The sequence below is a fragment of the Nestor notabilis genome, unplaced genomic scaffold, assembly GCF_000696875.1.
Source record: "Nestor notabilis isolate BGI_N333 unplaced genomic scaffold, ASM69687v1 scaffold786, whole genome shotgun sequence".
In the NCBI taxonomy this organism is placed as follows: Eukaryota; Metazoa; Chordata; class Aves; order Psittaciformes; family Psittacidae; genus Nestor; species Nestor notabilis.
In genome coordinates, this window is record NW_009934011.1 from 55,902 (window position 1) to 78,372 (window position 22,471).

Consider the following 22,471-nt stretch of genomic DNA (forward strand, 5'->3'; position numbering starts at 1 on the left):
ATACAAAATCATGATTCAGGTAAACGAGACAAAGGCCAGTGGAAGTAAAGTGATCATTGACTAACCAAGGGCAGGCCTTTGTGGACATCAGGGAATATGTTCTTGATTAACAGGATGTATTCAGGTCACAATTAGTTTTTCAGTCTTTTTCAAATCTTCCAAAGCAAAACCTCAGAATGAGTTTGTTAGAAATTCTCACCCCCTGTGCAATGTGCAGGGACATCTTCAACTAGATCAGGTTAATAGACTTAATACTAATCCCCTGTTTTTCAAATTTCCATGCAGAATCGTTGGGCAAAAATGATACCATTTGACTTGGAAAACTTATGAAAGCCCACGAATTATCCAATAGCTTTACACCCATACCTTTAAATGGGATTTAATACCCCCTAGGTCTCACTGTGTTTGAAGTTAAGCACACGTACACTACTGTAGATCTGTAGCATATTAAGTAATGATCCTCTAATCAGGAATAGAGAGGATAATCCTAATATTGATTTTTTTATTTTTCTTTTCAATCTGAAATGAATCACTGATGGAATTTGTGGTTATTTGCCCTACAGAAAGGCTTTTACAAATAATTCTCCTACCTGATGCTCTCTCCTCAGATAATTCCAATAGCTGCAGTCTTGCAGACATGGGCACACGATGATTTTAAAGCGTGTGAAAAATAGTACTGGCTTTAGGAGCACACACCTATAGCTTTGAGGCGTTGGGGTCTGATGAGTGCAGAAAAAACACACCTTTGGCAGGAGGCACATGAGGGGAAAAGGGAATGTCTGGCAGCAGACTTTTCAAGGCTTAAAAAGCAGAACTGGAAACACTGGCAAGCACAGCTCTGATTGATTTGGGGAAGAACTGGAGCTGCTTTACTTTCTGCTCTGTGTTGCTATGAAATGTGGGCTTATTTCAAAGCCCCCAACAGAAAAACTGCCACTGACTTTCTAGCAAATGTTCTAAGGTTGTTTTCAAGATGCCCCATGTAGGCCATGAGAAAATATCAATAATATTTTGGTCAAAGAGGAGGCATTTGGGGAAACAGTGAAAATAAGTAAATGTCTTAAGCTTACCATTTGTCATTTCAAAGCTGTCTCCTAATGAAGTGAGCTGGACTCAGTCTGAATTGTAGATTTAATCCAACTGAGAAATGCTGTCACCTGGGTATAAACTCCTGGCTTGTTTTTTAACCTGCAGCCATCACCCCAGCTCACAAGGCCATATACATAGTAGAAGCCATCTTCTACACAAGTTAGTGGGCCTCCAGAGTCTCCCTGGTGAGAAAGAACATACATGTTCAGAACCTGAAGGAAAATGTTAACCAAAATAAGAATCTTATGGTAAGATTTTGAAGCTCTAATGATGCTTTTTCCCTATCGGATGTACCACCAGATGCTGCTCAGTGCCTGAGTAAGCTTGCAGTTCTGGAACCAGGGCAAATGATACCAGACTTTTTGGATGCAACTTCTTGTTTGTTCAAGTCTGTGACATACAGCTGACAAGGTCACATGAAATTTCCCAGGCATTCAAGAGCCTGAGCTCAGAAAGATAAAAATGTGATCCTTGGCCTAAATAAAAATACTTGGTCTCTCCCACACCCCTCAAAATAACTTTATTCTGAGCTGGTTGGTCTCATTGTTTTAAGTGGTGATTTCTATAGCAAAGTATGCTTACAGTGGTAGTTTGTACCTTAGGAAGTGCTGTTCAAACTCTTCCCTATCAACGGTTTCAACTGTATATGGTTTCAACTGTATGAATATGAACTTGCTTCACATTTAGACTAGTTGTAATGAGAAGAAATATCAATCCTGACTTTCCCTGCATGTCTTAACCATCATAGTGAAAATCAGACTAGAATTGGTGCTCGTGGCAGAGGCCATAATAAGATGGAGAGAAAAAAGGCAAGTTTTCAGGTTATTATGACAAACTGCCTTAGAAGCCAAACTTTCCAGGCTAGTCTCTAACTTCCATAGATCTGCCTGTGTCAGACAGTGACAACATTAGCTCTAGGGATTTACATCTCAAACTGTACTGAAGAAAGGCGATGGCTGTTGAAATACGCTGATGGGAGAAACAGATACATATGCAGCACCCTGCCAAAGCTGTTACTGTGCACAGCCTATTTGCACAAAAAATTAATGTTCAAATACAGAAAAAGCAACAGACCTGACAAGAATCAGCTCCGGGTCTCTGAAGGTTTCCTGCGCAAAACATGCTTTCATCCAGTCTCTGATCATATGCTCTGGGTGCATTGCATTTCCTCTGCGAAATCAGCTTGACGTTGGCATCTAACAGCTGACGGGATAAGTCATCTATGGGATGTGCACCAAAAAAAATGGAGTCACCTTCCTCCCAACCCTGTTACATGTTGTCTTTGTTCAAAATACGAGCTTGCTTGCCAGTGGGATGGGAAGGGGGAAGAGCAGGGAGGGGGGATGCATGTGCTAGTCTGGGAAGGAAAGAAGTGGCATCTGTCTGAAATGGTAAGAGTTAGAGTTGGAGCCTGGAAACTTTGCTAAGGACACCGAGTTGCTGCCTGAGGAAAAGCAAAGTCAGGCATTCAGAATTTGACTCCCATCAACTCTACCAATGTAATCCTGCTTTTCAGAGGTGCTGGTTTTCTGCAGCTCCCACGAGTCCCAGTGGGACTTCGGGCAGCTCAGCACTCCTCAGCCTGCTGCCATTAGATGTTTTAACACTCGGGCTAATGAAACAGATGAAAACTGAAAATCATGCAATATTTAAGGGCAATGATTAATTACAGTGAATCTAAAGACATAACTTGACATCTAAAGGCAATAGCCAGGGTTTCAAAGCACTACATCTGTAGATAATTAAGGGTGGTTTATAAGTTTGGTTCTGCTTGAACTTCGGGAAATATTCCATTTCTGCAGTGATTTCCTGCAATGCTAATAATAGCTCTGCTCAAAGAAGGAGCCATCTAGTTTGAACATGTACAGGGTACCTGAGACTCTTTGTTGGGGAAAGAAAAAAATAAAATTCCCTGTACCCTTTTCAAGAGAGACTTTTTATTTGGAACTTTTCAAAAATGTCCATTAAATTCTGTTGGTGCATTCTGATCAAATGAACACACTTGTCTCTTGTGGACTTCAATGAGAGCTACATCAGAAGGGAGAATTTGGTCCTATGTATCGTATCAGGCTGTATCAGTCACAAAGCACTAGGACACCTACTGCAGCCTCAGTGACACATTTTCCTTCTGCTGCTTTACAGCAACACATCAATCAGAACATGAGAAAATGCATTTTTCAGAAAATTGCCATTATCTTTTTTTTAAGCATAGTAATTTCTCCCCTTAGGATTTACCACGGGCAAGAAAGGTTTGGGATAGAGCTGGTTGAATTTGAAAAGCTTTGGATTTTTTCTTCTTTTTCCTTATTTTTCAGAACATCTGAAGATCCAGATGCTGAAAAGCTTTCACTGACCCAACGGGCTGGAAAACCATGTGAAAGTTCCCATCTTTCTTAGTCCTGTCTTGAAACACACAAATTCTATACACAATAGCCTCTCGCTTGATACCTTCTTGTTTCTATTGCTGGCTTCAGATGAAACCATGACATGGTGTGTCAGGTGGTAAGCAAAAAACACTGCGTGAGGGATTTTTGCAGAGCTCCGAAAGGTTTGGTTGGTCTTAGCAGTTGGAGATCTCTGCTAATGAGTGATTTCCATGGCAGGGTTTAGCTATCCTAAGATGAATAAATCCATCTAATTCATCATGTCCTAAGACATGAATTCCATGTCTTGGTTTCACATTTGGGTCTGGCGATTGCTACTGAAAGTACCAGCCCATCTTGCTGTGGAAGTGCCCATGGATACCTTTCTCTGTGGCGCCCCATCCTGAAATGAAGCAGTCAGCCCCATCGGGAAAGCGGATGTAAGGCAGACATGCTGTTTTCACATACGTTGTTTCCACTGCACAGTGACCATCAACTGGCTTCAGCTTAAGTAGTGCTGGAGAGAAGATAAACAACAACAGAAAGTATTTGTAGCTAACTTTATTCCCAAACTATCATTACTGGGCTGTGACACAACCCCAGACAAAGCTGCATATACCAGACATGCCATTTCCACTCCATACTGGACCTATCCCTGTTGTTTTGCTCCTCCCACTTCTGCCTGCCCGCCAAGATTCACATCCCAAAGATTCAAATGGCTCTAAGCCACAGTTTGGCCTAATTATTTCCAGGATATAGTCTCAATGGGAATTTCACATTGATATTAGTTGGGGAGAGGCACTTCAAACCACTAAGGTTGGAGGTGAGCCCTGTGAATACTCAATAAAAGGGATTTACCGATATCATTGTGTGGGACGTGATTCTTCTCCCTGTAGTTGTAATGTTTGATGACCTTCTCCACATCAAATATTTGCTCTTGAGGCTCTCTCTTCTTGAGGTCTTGCTTCCCAAGGGCTACTTGGAGATTTTTTGCTGATTGTCTGAAAAAAGAAAATAAATCTTATTCAGTCACAATCTATCAGTGGTGGTGATAACATGCACCTTTAGTGTCTGGAAGTCAAGATACTGCTTCCTGCTGTAGAGCATGGATAGAAGATTTCCTCAGGTTGTTATGGGAGGGCTTAGTCAGGGAAGTGGTGGTGTTGGACAATACGTGTGCTCTTAACATGCTGCAATCATGAAACCAAGTGATTTAAAGCTGCATGGACATGGTTTTCTTTGCATTTTAGGGCAGAGGAGCAGTGGGCACACAGTGTATGACTGCAGCTGTGATGATGGGTGGCTGCTCATGGAGCGAGGAGAGTACAATTGCATGTTTGCAGTCTGGACATACTTAAAATCACCTGGAATGATCTCCAGATTGTAATTTACAAGTTTCCAGTGTGGTGGTTTCCAGTATATTCAACAAAAACATTGAAGGAATGTCATATTCTAAGCAATCTGGCACATAAACAATTGAAAACAAAATGCATATTTAGGCTGTTCTGGAGATCTTAATTATGATGCAATATGTGATGTTGCTTATAGTATTTCAATATCCCCTGAAGTTTTCAAAGAGTCTTTCTTTTATACCTTGTGAAATTGGGTTACTTTCCTCCTTTTTATCTCTCACACAACTACTTTAGCTCATTCTAGTTGAGTGGGGGATAAGTTAAATTTGTTATTCTAGCAAGCACCATTTTCAAGTGGATATATATATTTTCAGCTATGTGTTCATTTTTTCACATATACATTTTCCTTTCAACTTGATTTCCATCAATCATTTACATCATTGCAAATAATTTGAACTCCAAACTGTCTTTAAAAAACATCCTAATATGTATACGTTTGTCTGCTGTAGGCATAGGACATGCACCTACACAACACAGTGCCCAGCAGTAAGAACCCAGCACGCTTTGATGAGCACTCCACCACAGAAATGTTCACCCCTAGGTGAAGACTTCGTCTGCAGAGATGCTATCCAGGGATGTTTGCCAGCTGTAGTCTTAGTCCCACCATAGATCCTCTGGACCATCCTTGGAATTTCTGGTTGTCCACATGTTTTGAACATTTCATTTGATTCTATTGGGCTGTCTCTTGACTGTGGGGTCTCTTCAGCTGCATTGGAAGAGACAGCAGATATATAATGCAGAGGTAATATTGACTGGAGGAGCTAAGTAACAGGGAGTCACCTGCTGCTCTGGACCATGTACACTGCAGCAAAACAGCTCACTTCTAATTCCATACCTGTTCCTGAGCAGGGTGAAACGTCACAGAAGTCCCATTCCACTTTGTGATTTTTTCTGATGTAGCACCAGGGTTTTTCATCCTCATCGGGATTCCTGAAGGGAACAGTTCAGACCATCAGCCATCAGGAATGGGGAAATCTCCATGAAACCAGGGAAGGAGCTGAAGATGCTTAGGGGAGCACCTCCTATTCCCATATGAGAGCCAGACTTCCAAAAATACTCTTTCATAAGATTTGACAAAGATGCCTGAGATAAGAGAGTGGGGCTTCTGCCATATTACTGTCCCTATCTTAACACTAAGAAAAATGGGGAACTCATTCAGGGAAATGAGAGCTGCTTCTGGAAGCCTCACATCAGTACAGTGACTTAGGGAATGCACCTCTGACATCCTGCTGTTTTGTAGACTGGCATTGTCTTGAAAGATGTGAGAGGTTAACACTATCAGTTTGCCAAGTGAGCAGTTTGTCCTCAGTGCCTGTGCTGGTTTTGGCTGGGGTAGAGTTCATTTTCTCCATAGTAGCTGGTATGGGGCTGTGCATTGGATTTGTGGTAAAACAGTGTGGATAGCACAGAGACATTTTCATCACTGCTGAGCAGCGCTTACACAGAGTCAAGGTGCTCAGCATGTAAACCTGGGGGAAGAAGGAAAAGAGACACTGGGAGTGATGGTGTTTGTCTTCTCAAGTAACTGTAATGTGTGATGGAGCCCTGCTTTCCTGGAGATGGCTGAACACCTGCCTGCGATGGGAAGTGGTGAATGAATTCCTTGTTTAGCTTTGCTTGTGTGCAAGGCTTTTGTTTTTCCTATTGAACTGTCTTTATCTCAGCCCATAAGTTTTCTCTTTTACTCTTCTCTCTCCCTTATCCTGCTGGGGGGGATGACTGAGTGGCTCAGTGGGGCTGTGTTGCCAGCTGGGATTAAACCATGACGGTCTCTCTTTGATAAGGACCTCTGCAGTTGCTTCTTCAAAATGTTACCTGCAGAAGTTATGTTCACCGATGCCATAAGAGTCAGCATCCTCCATAAAGGCATTAATAGGGTGGTCCAAGAGAAGGTGAGAATTCCAGTGCAGGCACGTCTTCCCATTCACTGCTTGGTTCACCCTTCCTCTGTAATTAAAGGAGTCCTCTTCATAACAGTCATCCAGTCCTGTAGGAAGAAAATGCTGATATTACAATTGCTTTTGTGTTGTTCCTTGCCCGAAGTAGTCCCTCTTTCTTCCCTTCCTTGTCCTGTTTATTTTATGGAGGATTGGAAGGACCTACTGGGTCATGTAATGATATCCCTTACCCTACACAGAACAGAAATAAGACTACTGTACAATATCTAACCATCTTGAAGCTTGATTGACTTCAAATACCTGACACCTCTTTGCATGGTAAAGACCTAGTAGATAAGAGGTGTCTAAATGCCAAAGCAGAATCTTTGTCTGGCAAGAAATGATATCAGCAGGGTTAGACAGAAGTGAGCACAGAGCTGCTACCATGCTAGGGCAGTGGATGTGCCAAAAGGAAAGTAGTGGGTTGTGAACCTGACCTGTAAGTGAGGCGCAGGAAAAAGTCATCTGCAATGTGGAGCATGTACATGGAGTTTGAAACACAATCAACTTTTAAAAGAGAAGAAACAAATCCACTTCCTTGGAAACACGTGTGGGCTGTGGTGTCATGGTACAGGGGCAAAGGCTCTTCATGCAGGCTTGGATGCCCTTGGCCACTCATCCATGTATTAGTGGCTGTTCTCTCAGCCTGGGGAGTCACAGACAACTGGGCATGAATCTTCACTACATCAGCTTTTGAGTATTTAAGGAAAGCCTGACGTTCCTTCCCCATGGGACATATGTGACCCCTGGGAAATGTGTGCTCACTCATCATATACCAGTGGGACCTTGCTGAAGCACACGTCAGTACGGGAACTGCTTTGGATTTGCTTTGCCAGTGGTGGCTGCAGAAGCCAGCTTCTTCCTCCAACACTCTCCCCAAGGAGGAGGGTGTCCCGGTGTAGTCAGCGATGGCAGCAGTTATTCTGGCTGTCTGGAGGCTTCACCCCTGCACTGTGCCCTGGTGCTATGACGTACCGATCTCGCAGAACCTCCCTCTGAAAGGTGCTGGGCACTCGCAGGTGAACTTCGATCTGATTCTGTGCCGAATGCAGACACCTCCGTTTTTGCAAGGGTTTGGCCTGCATGGTGAAGGTGCTGTCAATGGGGAAGACACAGAACAGCCATGTCACTCTGCTGAACGCCATAGAGCCACTCACATGCCTGACGGAAACTGGGGAGAGCTCTCACTTAGCCTGTTGGCTTTGAGTTCTTAGGAGCTCTTAGATGCTCCTTAAAACACTGGTTTACCAGTGGCTGAACCACTCCCCTGCGCGTCAAGCATCACTCATCACTGACCAGCCCCACGGATGGGACCTGTAGCAGGCTCAGGCTGGATGACGAGGGCAGGACCACACTCTGCGGTGGGTCGAGTGTGATTTCCCACCACAGACCAGCTGTGGTGGGGTGACATCCCTGTGCTGTCCCCCCACCACAATCCTCTCGGTGCCCTGCTGAGTGCCCACCTCGTTGGCAGTCAGGTTTCTTGTAGGGGTGATTGCAGCTGCACTGAAAATAAGGTGGAGTCAACGTAAGCAGGCAGTCTCCTCTGTGGCATCTCTTCTCCAGACACATGTCCTCCACTGTGGAAAACGGAGACGTGAGGTACTTCATCATCATTTGTGTGTGCACAAGAGCTGGGCCCGTGTGGACTTGAGATTTCCCTGCATGTTCTTAGTATCAGTGGGAAAGAATCTGGAGGCCCAAAGAAATGGTAAATGCTCCATCCCTGGCAGAGTTCAAGGCCAGGTTGGACAGAGTGACATGGTCTAGAGTGAGGTGTCCCTGCCCATGGCAGGGGGTTGGAACTAGATGATCTTAAGGTCCTTTCCAACCCAAACCATTCTATGGTTCTATGACTAGCAAGCAGCTCCTCACTGCCCCACCTGGCAGGAGACTGAGTAGACCTTTCTGAACACCTAAAATCTGTTTTCCTGGATACTGCTTTAGACAGACCATGGTCTGGACAGGAAGCTAAGTGTGAAACATAGGAACATGACTGGGGTGGGCTGTCAAAACCCTCAGCCCAGCAAACAGTGGGTTTATAGAGCCTTGTGTTCGCTCCCATTGGCAGAGCTGTACGATAGTGTTCAGTGCCAAAATCAGGAGTGTAAGTTACCAAAGGAGCACTTACCTCTCTCGCACGTGTTCCCCGTGTACGGCTTGGGACAGAGACAACTGAAGTTGCTTCCTCTGTTTTCACACCTACCGTTGTTCTTGCAGGGGTTGGAGGAGCATGGGTCTGCTGGGGGAAGGATGAAGATCTTTTACTTCCAACTGCTCCACCTCCATCACCTGCTTTCTCTTCTTGTGTTTTCTGACTGCAGAAGGCTGCCTCCTTAGGCACAGCAGATCATGTTAACACATACTATGCTTATGCAGCCACAGGAACAGCTATGACTTGTTGCAGAGGCTACTGCAAGTTGTAACAGCCCCTGGCTTTGGGCCTGGATCTCCCCAGCTCCCTTCTCTACGTCTGTGATGGAGCTGTAATGGGTCAAGTCCCTGCTTTGCCCAGGAGCAGAGTTGCCGCTATGGCAGCAGAAGAAACAGATGCCTGAAGAACCAGAGCTGGCCCTGGGGATCTGCTTTCATGCACTTGGTGTGGAGGTATCTGGGTTTGTCATTGCCCTAGCTGTAAGGCGGCACTAAATCTTCCCTGGAAAAGCCATTCACCACCACGATGCTCTATAATACCCCTGGGTGTCTGTTGCTTCAAGGGAACAGGCACCTGACGAGGGGCTTTTGAGTGCTGCTCCTTAGAACTGTGTTCAACCTCTCCATTCCAGGCTGTCAGGAGCAATTTATAATGGGGACAGCCACATACCAGCTCTGCTGTCTTTGTACGGGGGGATAACCCAGGGTATGTTACAGCCAACTTCCCTGTCTCTCCTTTTGTGTTCCCTGAGGCATATCAAGCATCCTCTCCTGCTCTCCTGAAGTTTGGCAAAACAGAAAAAGAAAATAAAAGAGAAAACCCTGCAACCGAGAAAAGAAAAAAAGAAGAAAAAAAAGAAACCTGCTCTACATTTGGTTCCCATCATAAATACAGAACATACATCCCATGAAAACAGCAATTACATCTTACAGTGTCTATAGACAAATAAGCCTGTGCTTTTTTTTGTAGTAGCAATCAGAAATGTTCTGCATGATCAGAATCCATCCTGTGAAACCCAGAGATAAAACACAGGCTCCTTACAAGAGAAATACAAAGGAGAACACAGCAAACGATCCTCCTAACTCATCCCTTTGATGCAGGCATTTCGAGAGCAGGCTGGCAGCCGAGGCCTGCCACCCTCCTGCTTCAAACACACGCGGGCAGCCGAGCCCTGCCACACTCCTGCTGCAAGCGCAGGGCTGGGATTGTACCGCTCCCTGCCCACCCCTCAGAGGTACCTTTTCTAGTATCGCTGTAGCCAAAATATGCCTCAAACCAGTCAGGGTCCTCTGAGTGCTGCTGCTGGTTGAAGAGGTCCTGCTCCGGTTCCAGGTACTCATCATCGTACTCATAGTCATCAGCCTCGTCTGCAGGATGGGGTGAGAAGAGGGTGGAAGAACAGAGGAATTAAGACTGATAGAAGAAAAGAAGGTATGAAAGAGGTTATTTCCTGGGTTGGACGGCCCTTTTCTCCTACAGCTCATTTGGGATGTTAGTGGGTCTAGAGCTCTCATCATCTTGAGAACCAAAGATGCCATTCAGCTCTTCCTCGGTGTGAGCAGAACTCACCCAGCACCAAGCATGGCCACCCCTGAGCACTCCTGGCCCCAGCTCTGCCCTCACGGCCAGGGAAGATGCTGATGGCTGCTACCAGCACAGTGAGAAAAGGAGATTTAGATTCCTACAAGAAGAAGGGTTTTCCTTTGTCCAGCTACTTTGATCACCAGCATCACCGCTGCTGGAGCACGAGGCAAGACCCTCACCGGTGTGCAGGTACCTGCTGCGTGTGGGGACACAGAAACCCATTTTGAGGGAAATCAGAGGGGAGCGAGGGCCCAAGGCACCTGCACACCTATGTAGCTCCCTACATGCAAAGCCCTTCTGAGGAGCGAGGACCCAGTGCAAGAGACCCATGCTGAAAAGCCCATCCTTGCCTCAGCCAAGCCGGCAGCCAGCATCCTCCTGGGAGCCTGGCACCGGTGGGACACGCTGCTTTGCCAGCCCATGTTTTGGGGGGGGGTTTGGATGATTAAAGTGGGCTGGCGGCTCCTTGCACAGGTATGGCTGCTGCCGGGGGAAGCCACGCCGGTGTTTCAAAGACAAACTATGGTAATGAGCAAAGCTAAGCTCCATACAGAGGCATTTTAAAAAGCTCTCCCCTAGGGCCGGACCGATGGCCCCATGGATAATGCTCTGCCTTGAACTGATTATCAACTGCATTATCTTAGTTTTCTCTCCTCATTCATTCCCTTGCAGCCTTTATCTTTATTCTTTCTTTGCTTCTGAAAAAAAAAAGAAAGAAATTCCACTTTTGTACAATGGATGTTTTATACTTCATATTAAAATAGAACTGTCTTCTCTTTTTTTATTCTTTTTTTCCTACATGCCAACTCTCACCAAAAAAAAATAAAAAGAAGGAAAGTTTCACCTCATTTATTGCTATGTTAAGTCAAGACTCCTTTTCCTCAGCTCATTATTTCCACAGGAGCTGAGTCTCGACAATGTGCAAGTGTTGCAGAAGTGTGTGCCTTGCTGAGGAACAGAAGGATCTCGCTGGAAGATAAGGACATTGTCTACCGTGAGCAAAATTAAATTTAATGTGATGTAGTTAAGAAAGGAAAACAAAAAGAGGGTTTTGCCTGAAATGCAGCCTGCAAGCTCACTGCGTAGGAGGGGAGACTTTGCAAGAGGACTTGAGTTTGAGGGGATTGTCTGAAGGAGACTGATTTTGTTTCCCCTGTTTGTTTTCAGAATCTCAGTGGGTAACATCGGCTTTCATTCCACAGATGTTTTAAAGAAGTATTCTGAGGGATGGGGGAGCCCTTTTAATGGGAAAACATACCTGCTAAAAGTTATGAAGGATGAACAGGGGAGTTACTACTGCCAAAAGCAGACTGCAAATACGCCCAGCATGATTTACAGAAGCTGGTGAGGACTCGCTTGAGTTGATAGAGGAAAAACAAGTGCTCCAAATGAGCTCAAATAGCTAAGCCATTGTAGAAGCATCTACCATGATTTTTAAACCACCTCCTCAGTGTAAATACGGTGTTAAGAGATGACAATACTGTCACTTCAGTTTGTTAAATTGGCATCATATCTTAGCAATATTTTAATGTTAATAATTAATCATTTATTAACAACACCTATCAAATTACTTGTTGGCCCATTATGGACTATTTTAAGTACACCTCTATGGTAAAGCCCAAGTTAGCCAAGATGCAATTCACATTTTATAGGACATGTGCTTCTGGCAGCTCTGCAAGATGGAGGAGGCAAAAAACCCCATTTGCACTGACAGGGACATGACATACAGGCAGCTCTGGGATGGGTCAATGCACACCTGAGGCCAGTTTGGTACCCATCAGCCTTTGAGGGCCAGTTTGCCCCATTAGGGCACTTTTGGGTGAGCAGGGTTCAGGTGGAGCGGGCAGCACCAAACAAACCCCTTCATGGGCTGGCAGTTACCATTACAAGAAATGTTATGACCAAGCTGTGCAGTTAAAGGTGCATGCAGAAAGGGCTTGGAAAACATCAGTAAACCCTCTTGGGTACCCTGTTTTCCCCATATGAATAATAGAAGTCAGGAAGCTGAGCTGCGTGGCCTGCAGACCAGCCAAGGTGGTGGGAGAGCGCAGCCGATCTGAGGAATCACCAGTGTCCCTACTTTCCCCATCCCTCCTTATGAAACAGGAATTGCTTCTAGGGGTCACATGAGTGATGTTTCCCATCTCTCAGCTACTCCGTGTCCTCCCCAGCTGCATGAAGCAGTGAAAAACAAAGAACAGAAAACCCTGACTTGGGTACATGCCATCAAGCTAAAAGATGTCATCTTATTTATCATTGCTTCGACACTAAATAACTATTTGGCTTCCACATCTCTTATTTAAGAAGTGCTCCCATTCCACTTTTTTTTTAATTATTCATAACAAGCTATAGGTTTAGTAAAGGAAAAACAACACTTTTTTGTATCTGAGCACATAATTAGTGCACAAAGTCTGATACACTGGTTGATTTAAACATATTACTAAATCAGAGTGTTCGCTCTTTGTAAGTGCTGGAAAACCTTAACATACTTAAAAAAAGCAGTGATCTGACATTTGTCACTGAAATGTGACTATTACATGAAATTAAATTAGACATCCTGCATGCAAATTTTCAAAGAATAACTTTCCTCTGTGTAGTACAAAAAAATTCCCCCATAATTGATAGACAGAGATTGACTTTTAAAGCTTCAAATCAGCTTTGAGGTCTGGGTGATCTTTTAAACTGCTCAAGCTTTCATCTGCAGTTTTTCACATTGCCAAGAGCTGTCGATCAAGCAATGGATTTCTGATCAATATCCCCTTGTTCATTAGCTTACATGGGCTCTCTGTTTCAGAGAGAACAGATATCCCAATGCTGGCAGTCACACTGTTTTCAAAACGTTCACTGGATCAAGTCATGACTAATGTTCCAAGTGGGAAAGTGATGCATTAGGATGCCATCGAGTGACCTGAATTGCGAGGTAACTTTGTTGGACTGCAGATGTCAAGATGAGTGATGTGCAAAGTTAAAGCCTATTGCCAACACACATCAAGAGTGCCAGAAAGTACCCAGCGTTTATTCAAGCTCTCTGAACCTCTGGGGATTGACTGAAATGTGGCCCAATTTAAGCAGGATGAGTTTTCCTACCACCTTTCTAAATACTTTTTGTCTCCAGCTCTGAGAATAATGTAATGTTATTTTTATGGGGCTAAAATCTTGACTGTTTTTTAAATAATGAGATGTCCCCCATTTACTTCTGCAGAGACAAGACCTCACGTATATCCTCCCTTCCACACAGGCTGTAGCTGGGAGTATCTGCAGCTTCAGAAGGAAGTTGTGAAAATAGTGAGACCAGCTAACAGCAAAACCTTTCATATAGTTTTGTAGCTGTTACTTAAAAGCAGTTTTGCAGCACCTTTTCCTTGGAGGGACAGGAACTGGGCAAAGGTGGATGATGATGGCTGAAGGAATGGGGGACTTGCAGAAGGATGGAGAATGGAAGAGGGCAGAGGCAGTGGAGAAACAGAGGCAAGGACCACAAAGCATAAGAGAGGGAATGAATTAAGAAACTGTGAAAGGGATACTCCATCATCAAAAGGCAAATCAACCAGTTTGCACAAGGCCTCTGAGTGAAGCCCAAAGCCAAGTGCACAACTCCGTGGCCAAACACTTGCAGAAGCCAAATGCTGAGCTCAGATGCACAAAGAACTTGGAAATGTGTGTTCCACACACATCGTGTTGGAAGAGCAACATTAATTTGGGGAAAGCAGCAGCGCTGTATGAACTACAAGACTGCTGAACTTGCAGGTCGGACCTGGAAGCCAAAATGCCACTGGAATGAACAGGACAGTAGAAAATTAGTATATTAATGTAATGTAATTTTGTTGAGAAAATGAGTATATTAATGTGCTACTTTATTAGCTATAAATTATAAACTCAGACCTAAAAGCCACTGAAATCAAGAAAAGGAGAAGCAGGACTTACCTGCAACAACACCAAACTTATCAATAAAACCATAATCTTCTATGTGGACCAAGTAGGCTGTGAAAGGATGTACAAATCCTTACACAATCTCCACATCCACACAGAACATTCATCAGAGCTTTACTCTTATCAACATCTTAATGCTACATAGCCCTTAATGATTTTTCACTTGCCTGAGCTTGTAAACACTTTTTGAACCTTCCTGCACTTTGGACAAAACATTGTGGAAATAAGTTCCACAGTTAGTTCTACGCTGCGAGGGAAAGTTAGCCTTCATCTATCTGACCTTCAGTTTTCAGGCACAGCTAGACTCTTTGCTTATGTGAGGTTTGCAGCCCAGCACCATGACCTACCATGGATCCCCAAAGCTGTTTTGAGCACATGCAACCACAGAATGAAGCCACAGGATTGTAGTGATAGTACAAAGGGTGACGGGTTCAAACTTAGACAGAGAAGTTTAGATTAGATATAAGGAAGAAGTTCTTCACAGTGAGGGTGGTGAGGCACTGGAACAGGTTGCCCAAATAAATGGTAAATGCTCCATCCCTGGCAGTGTTCAAGGCCAGGTTGGACAGAGTGACATGGTCTAGAGTGAGGTATCCCTGCCCATGGCAGGGGGCTGGAACTGGATGATCTTAAGCTCCTTTCCAACCCAAACCATTCTATGATTCTATGAATGGTGGAAAAGTCCAGGCATGGAACAGAGCTGTGAGTTGCAGGTGCAGTTTAGGAGTACCCCACAACCAGCTGCAAAGTAGTACTACTGCTGTACCTCTGGTTTGGGCTCCAGACATGCTTCTGCCTGGGACCTAGTGCAGTGTTGTCTCCTGGCCCAGCACAGAGCACATGCAGAAGTCTGAATATTACCATATTACTCATCCAAAGTCAAATATACTTTGTAGTTGATCATAGGTCTTATTTTGAGCTCAGCAAAGCTGAGCATGAAGTTAATAAGATTCAGCACTGGGCACTAGCAAAGGCTCTTTGAAGGACCAGGTCACCAGCCTCTTGGTTTGGTATGCACAAGTTAAAACGAAATCGAAACCACTTACCATCCAGCAGGTCAGCCAGGGAGAATAAACGGGCCACCTGCATGAGGCAGAAAAGGGCAAAGAGTCAGTTTCTGGAAAAACAAAAGCCAGCACAGTGCTGGGTTTACAGCACAAAGTTTCTGTTCGTCCCCAGTGCTGAGCATCCAGATCGGGTCATTACCCACTTCAGAGCCAATTGGGCTGGGTTTTCAAAGGATTAGCAAAACGTCTTCAAATGCCCGCTGCGTCCAACAACCCGCATGGGAGCTCTGGCTTTTCTGAGCATCCTGCCCAAGCTGCTGGGCTGGTGTGCTTTGGGAAAACCCTGCCCACAATGAGTTCAATTGCCTCTTTGCTCATGAAGTGACCACGCACTGACTATTTGTCTAATGTGTCTGTGATACCAACAGAGGCCATGCTCCATTCGGCTGCCAAAGCTCAGACAGGGGAGAGCGGAGGTCAGGCAGTGCCAGCACAGCCCTGGGAAACTGCACGTGGAGCAGCCAGTGGGATCTGGATCTCTGAACTGGAAGGCTGTCAACAACATATGAATGGAGGAGAACAGTTCTGCCTCTTCCCATAAGGAAATGCCATGTGTCCGACTTCCAGTGTGGGGCTCCAGCCTTTCCTTTTGGGCTCATGATCAAGGGCGAGCAACAAAAGGGAACAGAAGAAGGAAAACAGCTCTCAGGCTTTGAAGAGTGCGAGTGAGGTTTGTCTGAAAGGAGACATGCTGACTCCACATCAGGATGCATCCCCTGCATGACGATTGCAGCTCGATTGCAGCTCGCTTTCCCTCTTGCTCTAAACCTCAGCTGTGGGCAGAATTACCTGCCAGTGATGAGAATACACGTGCTAACAGCAGGTGTAAAGAAGGAGAATTGGAACTGCTATTCTTCATCCCTCACATGATTTGTCAGAAAAGAATGTACTTCCAAACAATTGAACACATATAATAAAGACAACATACATGCACACACACTCACACACAGTTGTTACGTGCACCTACATATTGCCACAGATGCAATTAACTGTAAATCTAACCTGTTTAATTGTGCATTATATATAGAAATGGTACATAGAAGAAAGACATTCTCAGCTAACACTGAGAACGAATGACTCAGAAGCAATGAGGTAAGAAGCAGGACCTAAAAAGCTCAGAATTTACATTTGTGAATATTACCTGGAATATATAAATGAGATTTTGCTTCAGGCACGTTTGTTTCTCTCTTGTGTTTGAGCCAGGGAGAACAGACACTCCAGCTCTCCCCTTCCCACTGACTTTAATGAGCGATGTCCCCTGCACCACTCAGCAGAACCCCTTTCCAGGAGCACTTGAGTGAGCCACACACACCCATAACTAAATCCTTTGCAGCTGGAAGGACACACACACTCACACAATTGGCCTTCCTGAGTGAGTGCAGAGATGATGGTAAACGAGAAGGCTGTAAAAGCTCTGCCCTTGGTGTATATGTTTCTTAAGTGCAGGTAACAGGATTTGTCAGCTCCTTTGCCAGACATTGTATGAAGGAAAGGTTTAATTGCTCCATTTACAATTAGTGGTAGTGTTCATCCATATACACAGACCAAACCAGACCTCCGACAGAAAGGTGCTCCTTTCTGTTGGAGAAATAGACAAACCAAAGAGCAAGGAAGCAGTAATGCAGCAGGATGAAGCAAGAAACATTTCATCTCCCTCACCAGCTCTCTGCAGTGCCCTGTTGTGCTGATGGGGTTGGAAAGGGGTTCTGGGGACAGAAGGGTTTGATTTCAGTGAGGTTGCCCCTACACTCAGGGCAGCCCTTGATACCTCACGGGGATGCTAGAGGGTTTCAGCACAGGCTGAGTGAGGAGAAGGATGTGATCTTGCTCATCTGTGCCTCAGTTTCCCACAGCTGTAGAACAGAGATGACACTGTCACCTTCCCAAGGCTTTGCTCATACACCAAGGAAAGGAGAAAGATCAGAAACCTAGCACTTTGCTATACTATTTTCTTTTCCAGGTTACCCACCTACCCCTCCCATAGTGCCCAAGCACTCCTCCATGGGCAGAGCTGACTGTGAAAGGGCAGATACCCTAACCTCTTGCAATAAACTGCTGCCTGGAAAATGTGCAGGTTTCCAGTAACACCCCTCAGAGCAGACACTGGCTTGTAGTTGAGGGTGGCTGAGCCTCAGATTTTGATTCCTCCTTTTGGATGAAAGCCTCTATCTACTGCTACAGTACAAATGTTACTGGGAGCAAAAGATCTTGGAGTGGAGAATCCAGAAGTTAATCTTCATCATAAGGCTCTTGTGTCCTTAGAGCTTTACCCCTCATAAGCCTGTCAGATGCTTCAGCAGCAGAGACACAAAACCCCAGGCAGAGCTGACCTCTTGGTGTGAAGACTTTTCTCCTCCCTTCGGAGCTCTACGGGACTACTCACCAGACTATACTGGTTTTGAAGCACTGAATCCCTGCGAGCCAGCACACAGCCAGAGCCTTTTGGCTCCCTTTCCATGGTGGATTGCAGTAAAGGAGAGACAAGCGCTTGCCTCCTCCCCTCTTTCATGCTTGAGCTTAGCCTTTCCTCCCTGCCATAAGGGGATGTAGGATATTGGATGCAGAAAGCAGTTAGGAGAGGGACACAGGTTGGGGGCTGCAAGAGGGGTGCAGGCAGGGGCAGTGAAGGCAGGGCATCCTGCCTGCCGTGCCGTATTTACTCATGGCCAGCAGAGGAGGATCTTGTCCTTCCGACGAGGTGCAGCACTGAGCCCAACGAGGAGCAGGATTCAAACAAAAAGGGTTGGGAGAAGGAATTAAGAGTGTGGGGCCGGTTTCACCAAACGGTCTCCTTGCTGCAGCTCGACACCGATACTCTGTGTGCTCTCTCCAGAGGGAATAAAATCTCTAGATCCTGTATGTAGCAGGTCCGCAGGGATGGGGGATGAAGCTGGAAGAATTTGTGGAGAGTGAGTTTAAACTTTATTTAGGCTCGTAAAAAAGAAACTGTGCAGAGAGAGAAAAAACCTGGGGGAGACATTCGATATGGGCACTAGTGCATTGCTGAGCATTGAACTGGTTACATTTATAGGGCTCTTAGAAAAACATGGTGGAAGAAATGGCTGAAATTCAAAACATCCTAATTTCACCCGACCTTTGTTGTCTGTCGCCATCATCATAATGATTAGCACTTCACTAAAACTTCATTTCTCTGAAGAACCATCGAAACTTTGCTAATTAAGCTTTGTACCAAGGTTAAACACTGCAGATACACGATACTCTCCATTTTTCCATTTCAATTCGATAAGAAAGAGACACTAATGAAATGTAATAGATTTCAAACAGTAATGTGAGCACCGTGAGCTTTCTTGGTCTCAGGATAGAATCCTGTGGCTCTTTCTCAGATAAAAATGTCCAGTTAATCTTTGGTGATTCTTTCTGAATAAAGCCAGGAAGAGTTGACCCCAAATTCAAGGGAAATCATTTACAGCTGCCAAGGGCATTCTGCAGTTGAACTGTTTATTGAGTCTCGGGTACATTTGCTACCCCTTATTACAATCAAAATGAATAATTAAACCACAAAAGGAGGTGGAGAAACAGGCAGCACAAAGGCAACAACCCAGGGTTAGACTGTGAATTTACATGTGTGCAAACCAGAAGTAATTCAGAGTAAACCATGTAGCTACTCAAGCTGTCATGACAGACCAGCAACAAGGATGAAAACTACATCTACACATACCCAAAGTTTGCTACAAAGCACTATAGGAGTTCAAATATTAAACTGCACTGGTAGGAATTGGCCTATTTATTTAATTACACTAAGCTGTGCAAATTCTCCTGCAACTTGCCACCAAGTGGCCTCTATGGCAGACAAACAAGTATTGCCCCTTTCATGTGTTCTTCTGTGCAGCCACAGCTTTGCAGCCGAGAAGGAGGTGGGATGGGGATGAACTGGAGGACAAGGATGGATATTTGATCAACTTCCATCCGCAACTGACATAAGGCATGAAGGAGCCATGAGGGCAGACACAACTACTGCCTTTTCGTAGTGAACCCCTTGATCCTGCTGACAGCTCTCAGTGGGAACCTTTGTCTGGGCTTCTCGCCAAAGGAGGAGGGAATCGACAGTTCTGATGCTCTTACAATTGGCCAGATTTTTGCCTGCAACCATCTTGGGTAGTGACAGTCTTTGAACTTCAAGGGAAAGTGGCTTTTCCAGCAATGACATTGTATTTCTCAGCCAAGGCCATGGTTGCAGTATAATGAAAGCAGGGCATATTTTCATCTGGAACACACATGCAACACATGTATTTTTAGCCTGGGAAACCATTCTCTGAAAGGATTCCACCAAAACCTCTGAGCTCTTCACCTCTCTGCTAGCAAGACATCTCCTGCCTCCACACTGAACTGCAACATGTGCCTCAGAGCGAGTGACACATTCATTATCAATTGGTCCCAGGGCATCCAGAGAAGTTTACATTTAGAGTCTTTATTTTGCTGATTATTTAGTTGTGAACCTTTCCCATGGTAGCACCTGGTGCAAAAACCACAGGGATCCAGGAAGAAAGCAAGAGCCCTCGGATGTGCTGCTGAAACCAGCTTTTTTCCCTGTGCAGGAGTTACCTGTTCCTGTTTCCCAAGAGATCAAAGTTTCCAAACTAATCTTTGCACTGTGAGAGATGGCCTGGTAGCAGCTGGCTGTTTCTAAAGCTGCTCGCTGGTAGATGAGGTGTGCTTGTGCTCCCAGGTGGAAAATGGGGTCAGCCTCGGATGCCACAGCAAGGGGAAGATACCAGCTCTGTTTCACAGGGGCTGCAGGAGCCAGCTTGTCATACTAACAAGTGAGCTGCGCTATCAAACGCTTTTGCAGCCAGTGCTGGGGATGCAGGTTATACTGCTAGACTCAAAGCTTATGCAAAGTCATTAAGTCCTTTTAGTTACAGGAGATACCAACCTGCACGCTTCAGGGCATAAGCTGGTTGCCTTCGGGGGTCAGCGAGGAACGTTTCCCTCTCTGAGTGCATGGTGCAAAATTAGCTGGGGGCACTCCCAAGGCTTTGTTGCTTTCCTGCTGCATCAGGCAAATTTAGGTGAGCGCTGTAGAAAGGGATCACACCTGATGGGCCACAAGCTGAGACAGGCTTGACAATGATCACACACAGCACAGCATAAAGCCCTCACGTGAGTGGTGCAGCACTGGAGAGAGGGGAGCAGGAGTGGGAGCTTTCCATGGGAAAGATCCGTTGGTGGGTGGAAAAAGATGTCACTGACTTTGGGGCGCCGTAAAATGTTAGTCTCCATGCACCTGAGGAAAGGAAAAGACCTGTACTGCTAACAGTTTCTATCTGCTGTGGGCCAGTTAGGAGGTAGACACTGATAGTAAGTTTTCTTTGCAATTGTTTGACTTTAATGTGACACATTAATCCTTCCCTTTCCACTCCTAAGTGCACTTGGTTGTTGAACTGGCCATGGCTAGTGACTTCAAAACACTCTCCATCACATCTTAGCAGATATCAATATTCTTAAGTTCCAAAATACTCAGTGAAGAGCCACTTTGCTACTCTGTCCCCTCCGTGTCTTCCTCTCTGCTGCTAGGAGTGTTGAGTTTGCAGGGAATTCTGACACGAGGAGAAAGCCTGAGCTGATTTTTTATTCCCTGCAAGTATGTTCTGAAGCACTTTAGAGTGTAGTTAAATGGAAGCTGCAGCTGGGTGCATGAACAGCTCCATCACCAGTGTTGTGGGATTCAACTCAGCCTTGTCCTTTTGCAGAGTTCTCTAGCCCAAAACTGCACAAAGTTTAAGCCATTTAAATCTGTGTGTATTTCAGAAAAGTTGCTTCAATACAAGTCTGAATAAGGGACGATACAAAGCTGAATTGCACAATCTGCTGCAGCAGAGCTCTTCGGATTTCTTCTTGGCTAAATAAGGAACACTTAAGAATACAATACCTTGTGGCAGGCACACTTCTACGACAGTATCTTACTGAGCAAAATCGCAATTAAAAGCAGAAAAGAACTCAACCCAACCTGAGAGGACCTGTCATGTCTGAAGACAATCTTTGGTTCGGTTGCATTATATATGACAAAATATAGGACCAAAATTTGTTCTCATTAGCACCCATCATGCAGCTTTATGCCTTTTATGGAGATAGTCTGGATTCATGCAGGTGAAATCAGTTTTTCTTCAGGTAATATGAAAGAATCAAACAGAAATATTTGCCTTAGGGTCCTGCTCCAGACCTGCCAGATCCATGAATGTCCAAGTGCTTTCCTGTTTTATTTTGTCTGACTTGATAGGAGCTATCACCTAAATCTGTGTTCAACTTCTGCTATATTTCGACAATAACATTTGCTAATACGAGTGTTACTTATACAAACTCCCCAAACCAGATTCAGATAAAAATGACGATGAAGATACATAGTTCTGGGAAATAATGGAAATAAGGTTTTATGGATGTTTTCCATGGTTTCAGCAAAACACAAACCTGTTCTTTTTTCACTCAAACTATTTCAGGGTAAGTTTTTCTTTGGAACAAACTGTTAAGGCAAAAATGTCCTCTCATAGCATGTTTGTCATGCAATGGTCACGTCACGGCGACTCATTCCACTCTTTTTTTTTCTGGGATCCATGCCAAGTGCTAAGCCAGAAAACCTTGTTATATTAATTATGAAGAAAAAACATGTTTTATTAAAAACCAGCCTGCTGAATATTCTGTCACGCTGCTTTTCAGTGACAGCAGAATCGTTTTTGCATTTTAGCAATGTTAATGAATTTTCAGGAGCAGGAGGGAGATACACGCTACGTTTTCCACAGCAATATTTAGAGCAAAGTCAGATTAGGATTGTCAAAGCTAATGAATCAATCTAACACTTAGGTCTAGTTAGGAAAAATCTGTGCAAGGTTTTGTGTTGTCTAAGACTGCACCTACATCTTCCTCACTGAGAGTGAACCAATACAAACAGCTCATTATGAGCTTATTTATATTAGATTGG

At 44.7% G+C, this 22,471-nt stretch overlaps 1 protein-coding gene across 1 annotated transcript; it reads right to left on the reverse strand.

Moving 5' to 3' along the window:
• Positions 1–1,094: 1,094 nt before the first annotated feature.
• HABP2 (hyaluronan binding protein 2) lies at positions 1,095–17,995 on the reverse strand. The gene is made up of 14 exons (XM_010017119.1): positions 17,921–17,995; positions 15,517–15,553; positions 14,465–14,521; positions 10,195–10,323; positions 8,933–9,043; positions 8,265–8,381; positions 7,777–7,896; positions 6,680–6,851; positions 5,700–5,794; positions 5,333–5,570; positions 4,311–4,453; positions 3,835–3,969; positions 2,164–2,309; positions 1,095–1,271 (listed from the first exon to the last, which is right to left on the reverse strand). Exons 1-14 carry the CDS (start codon positions 17,993–17,995, stop codon positions 1,095–1,097), a joined length of 1,752 nt encoding a protein of 583 aa, XP_010015421.1.
• Between the last annotated feature and the right edge of the window lie 4,476 nt (positions 17,996–22,471).

Coding starts and splice junctions, on each gene's coding strand:
- HABP2 (XM_010017119.1), bottom strand. CDS start 17,995: ATGGAAAGGGAGCCAAAAGGCTCTGGCTGTGTGCTGGCTCGCAGGGAT. Junction 10,324..14,464: donor TAAGTTTGGTGTTGTTGCAG/GTAAGTCCTGCT, acceptor CCCATCCTGCAG/ACGAGGCTGATGACTATGAG. Junction 2,310..3,834: donor ATGGGGCGCCACAGAGAAAG/GTATCCATGGGC, acceptor CACATCCCATAG/ATGACTTATCCCGTCAGCTG.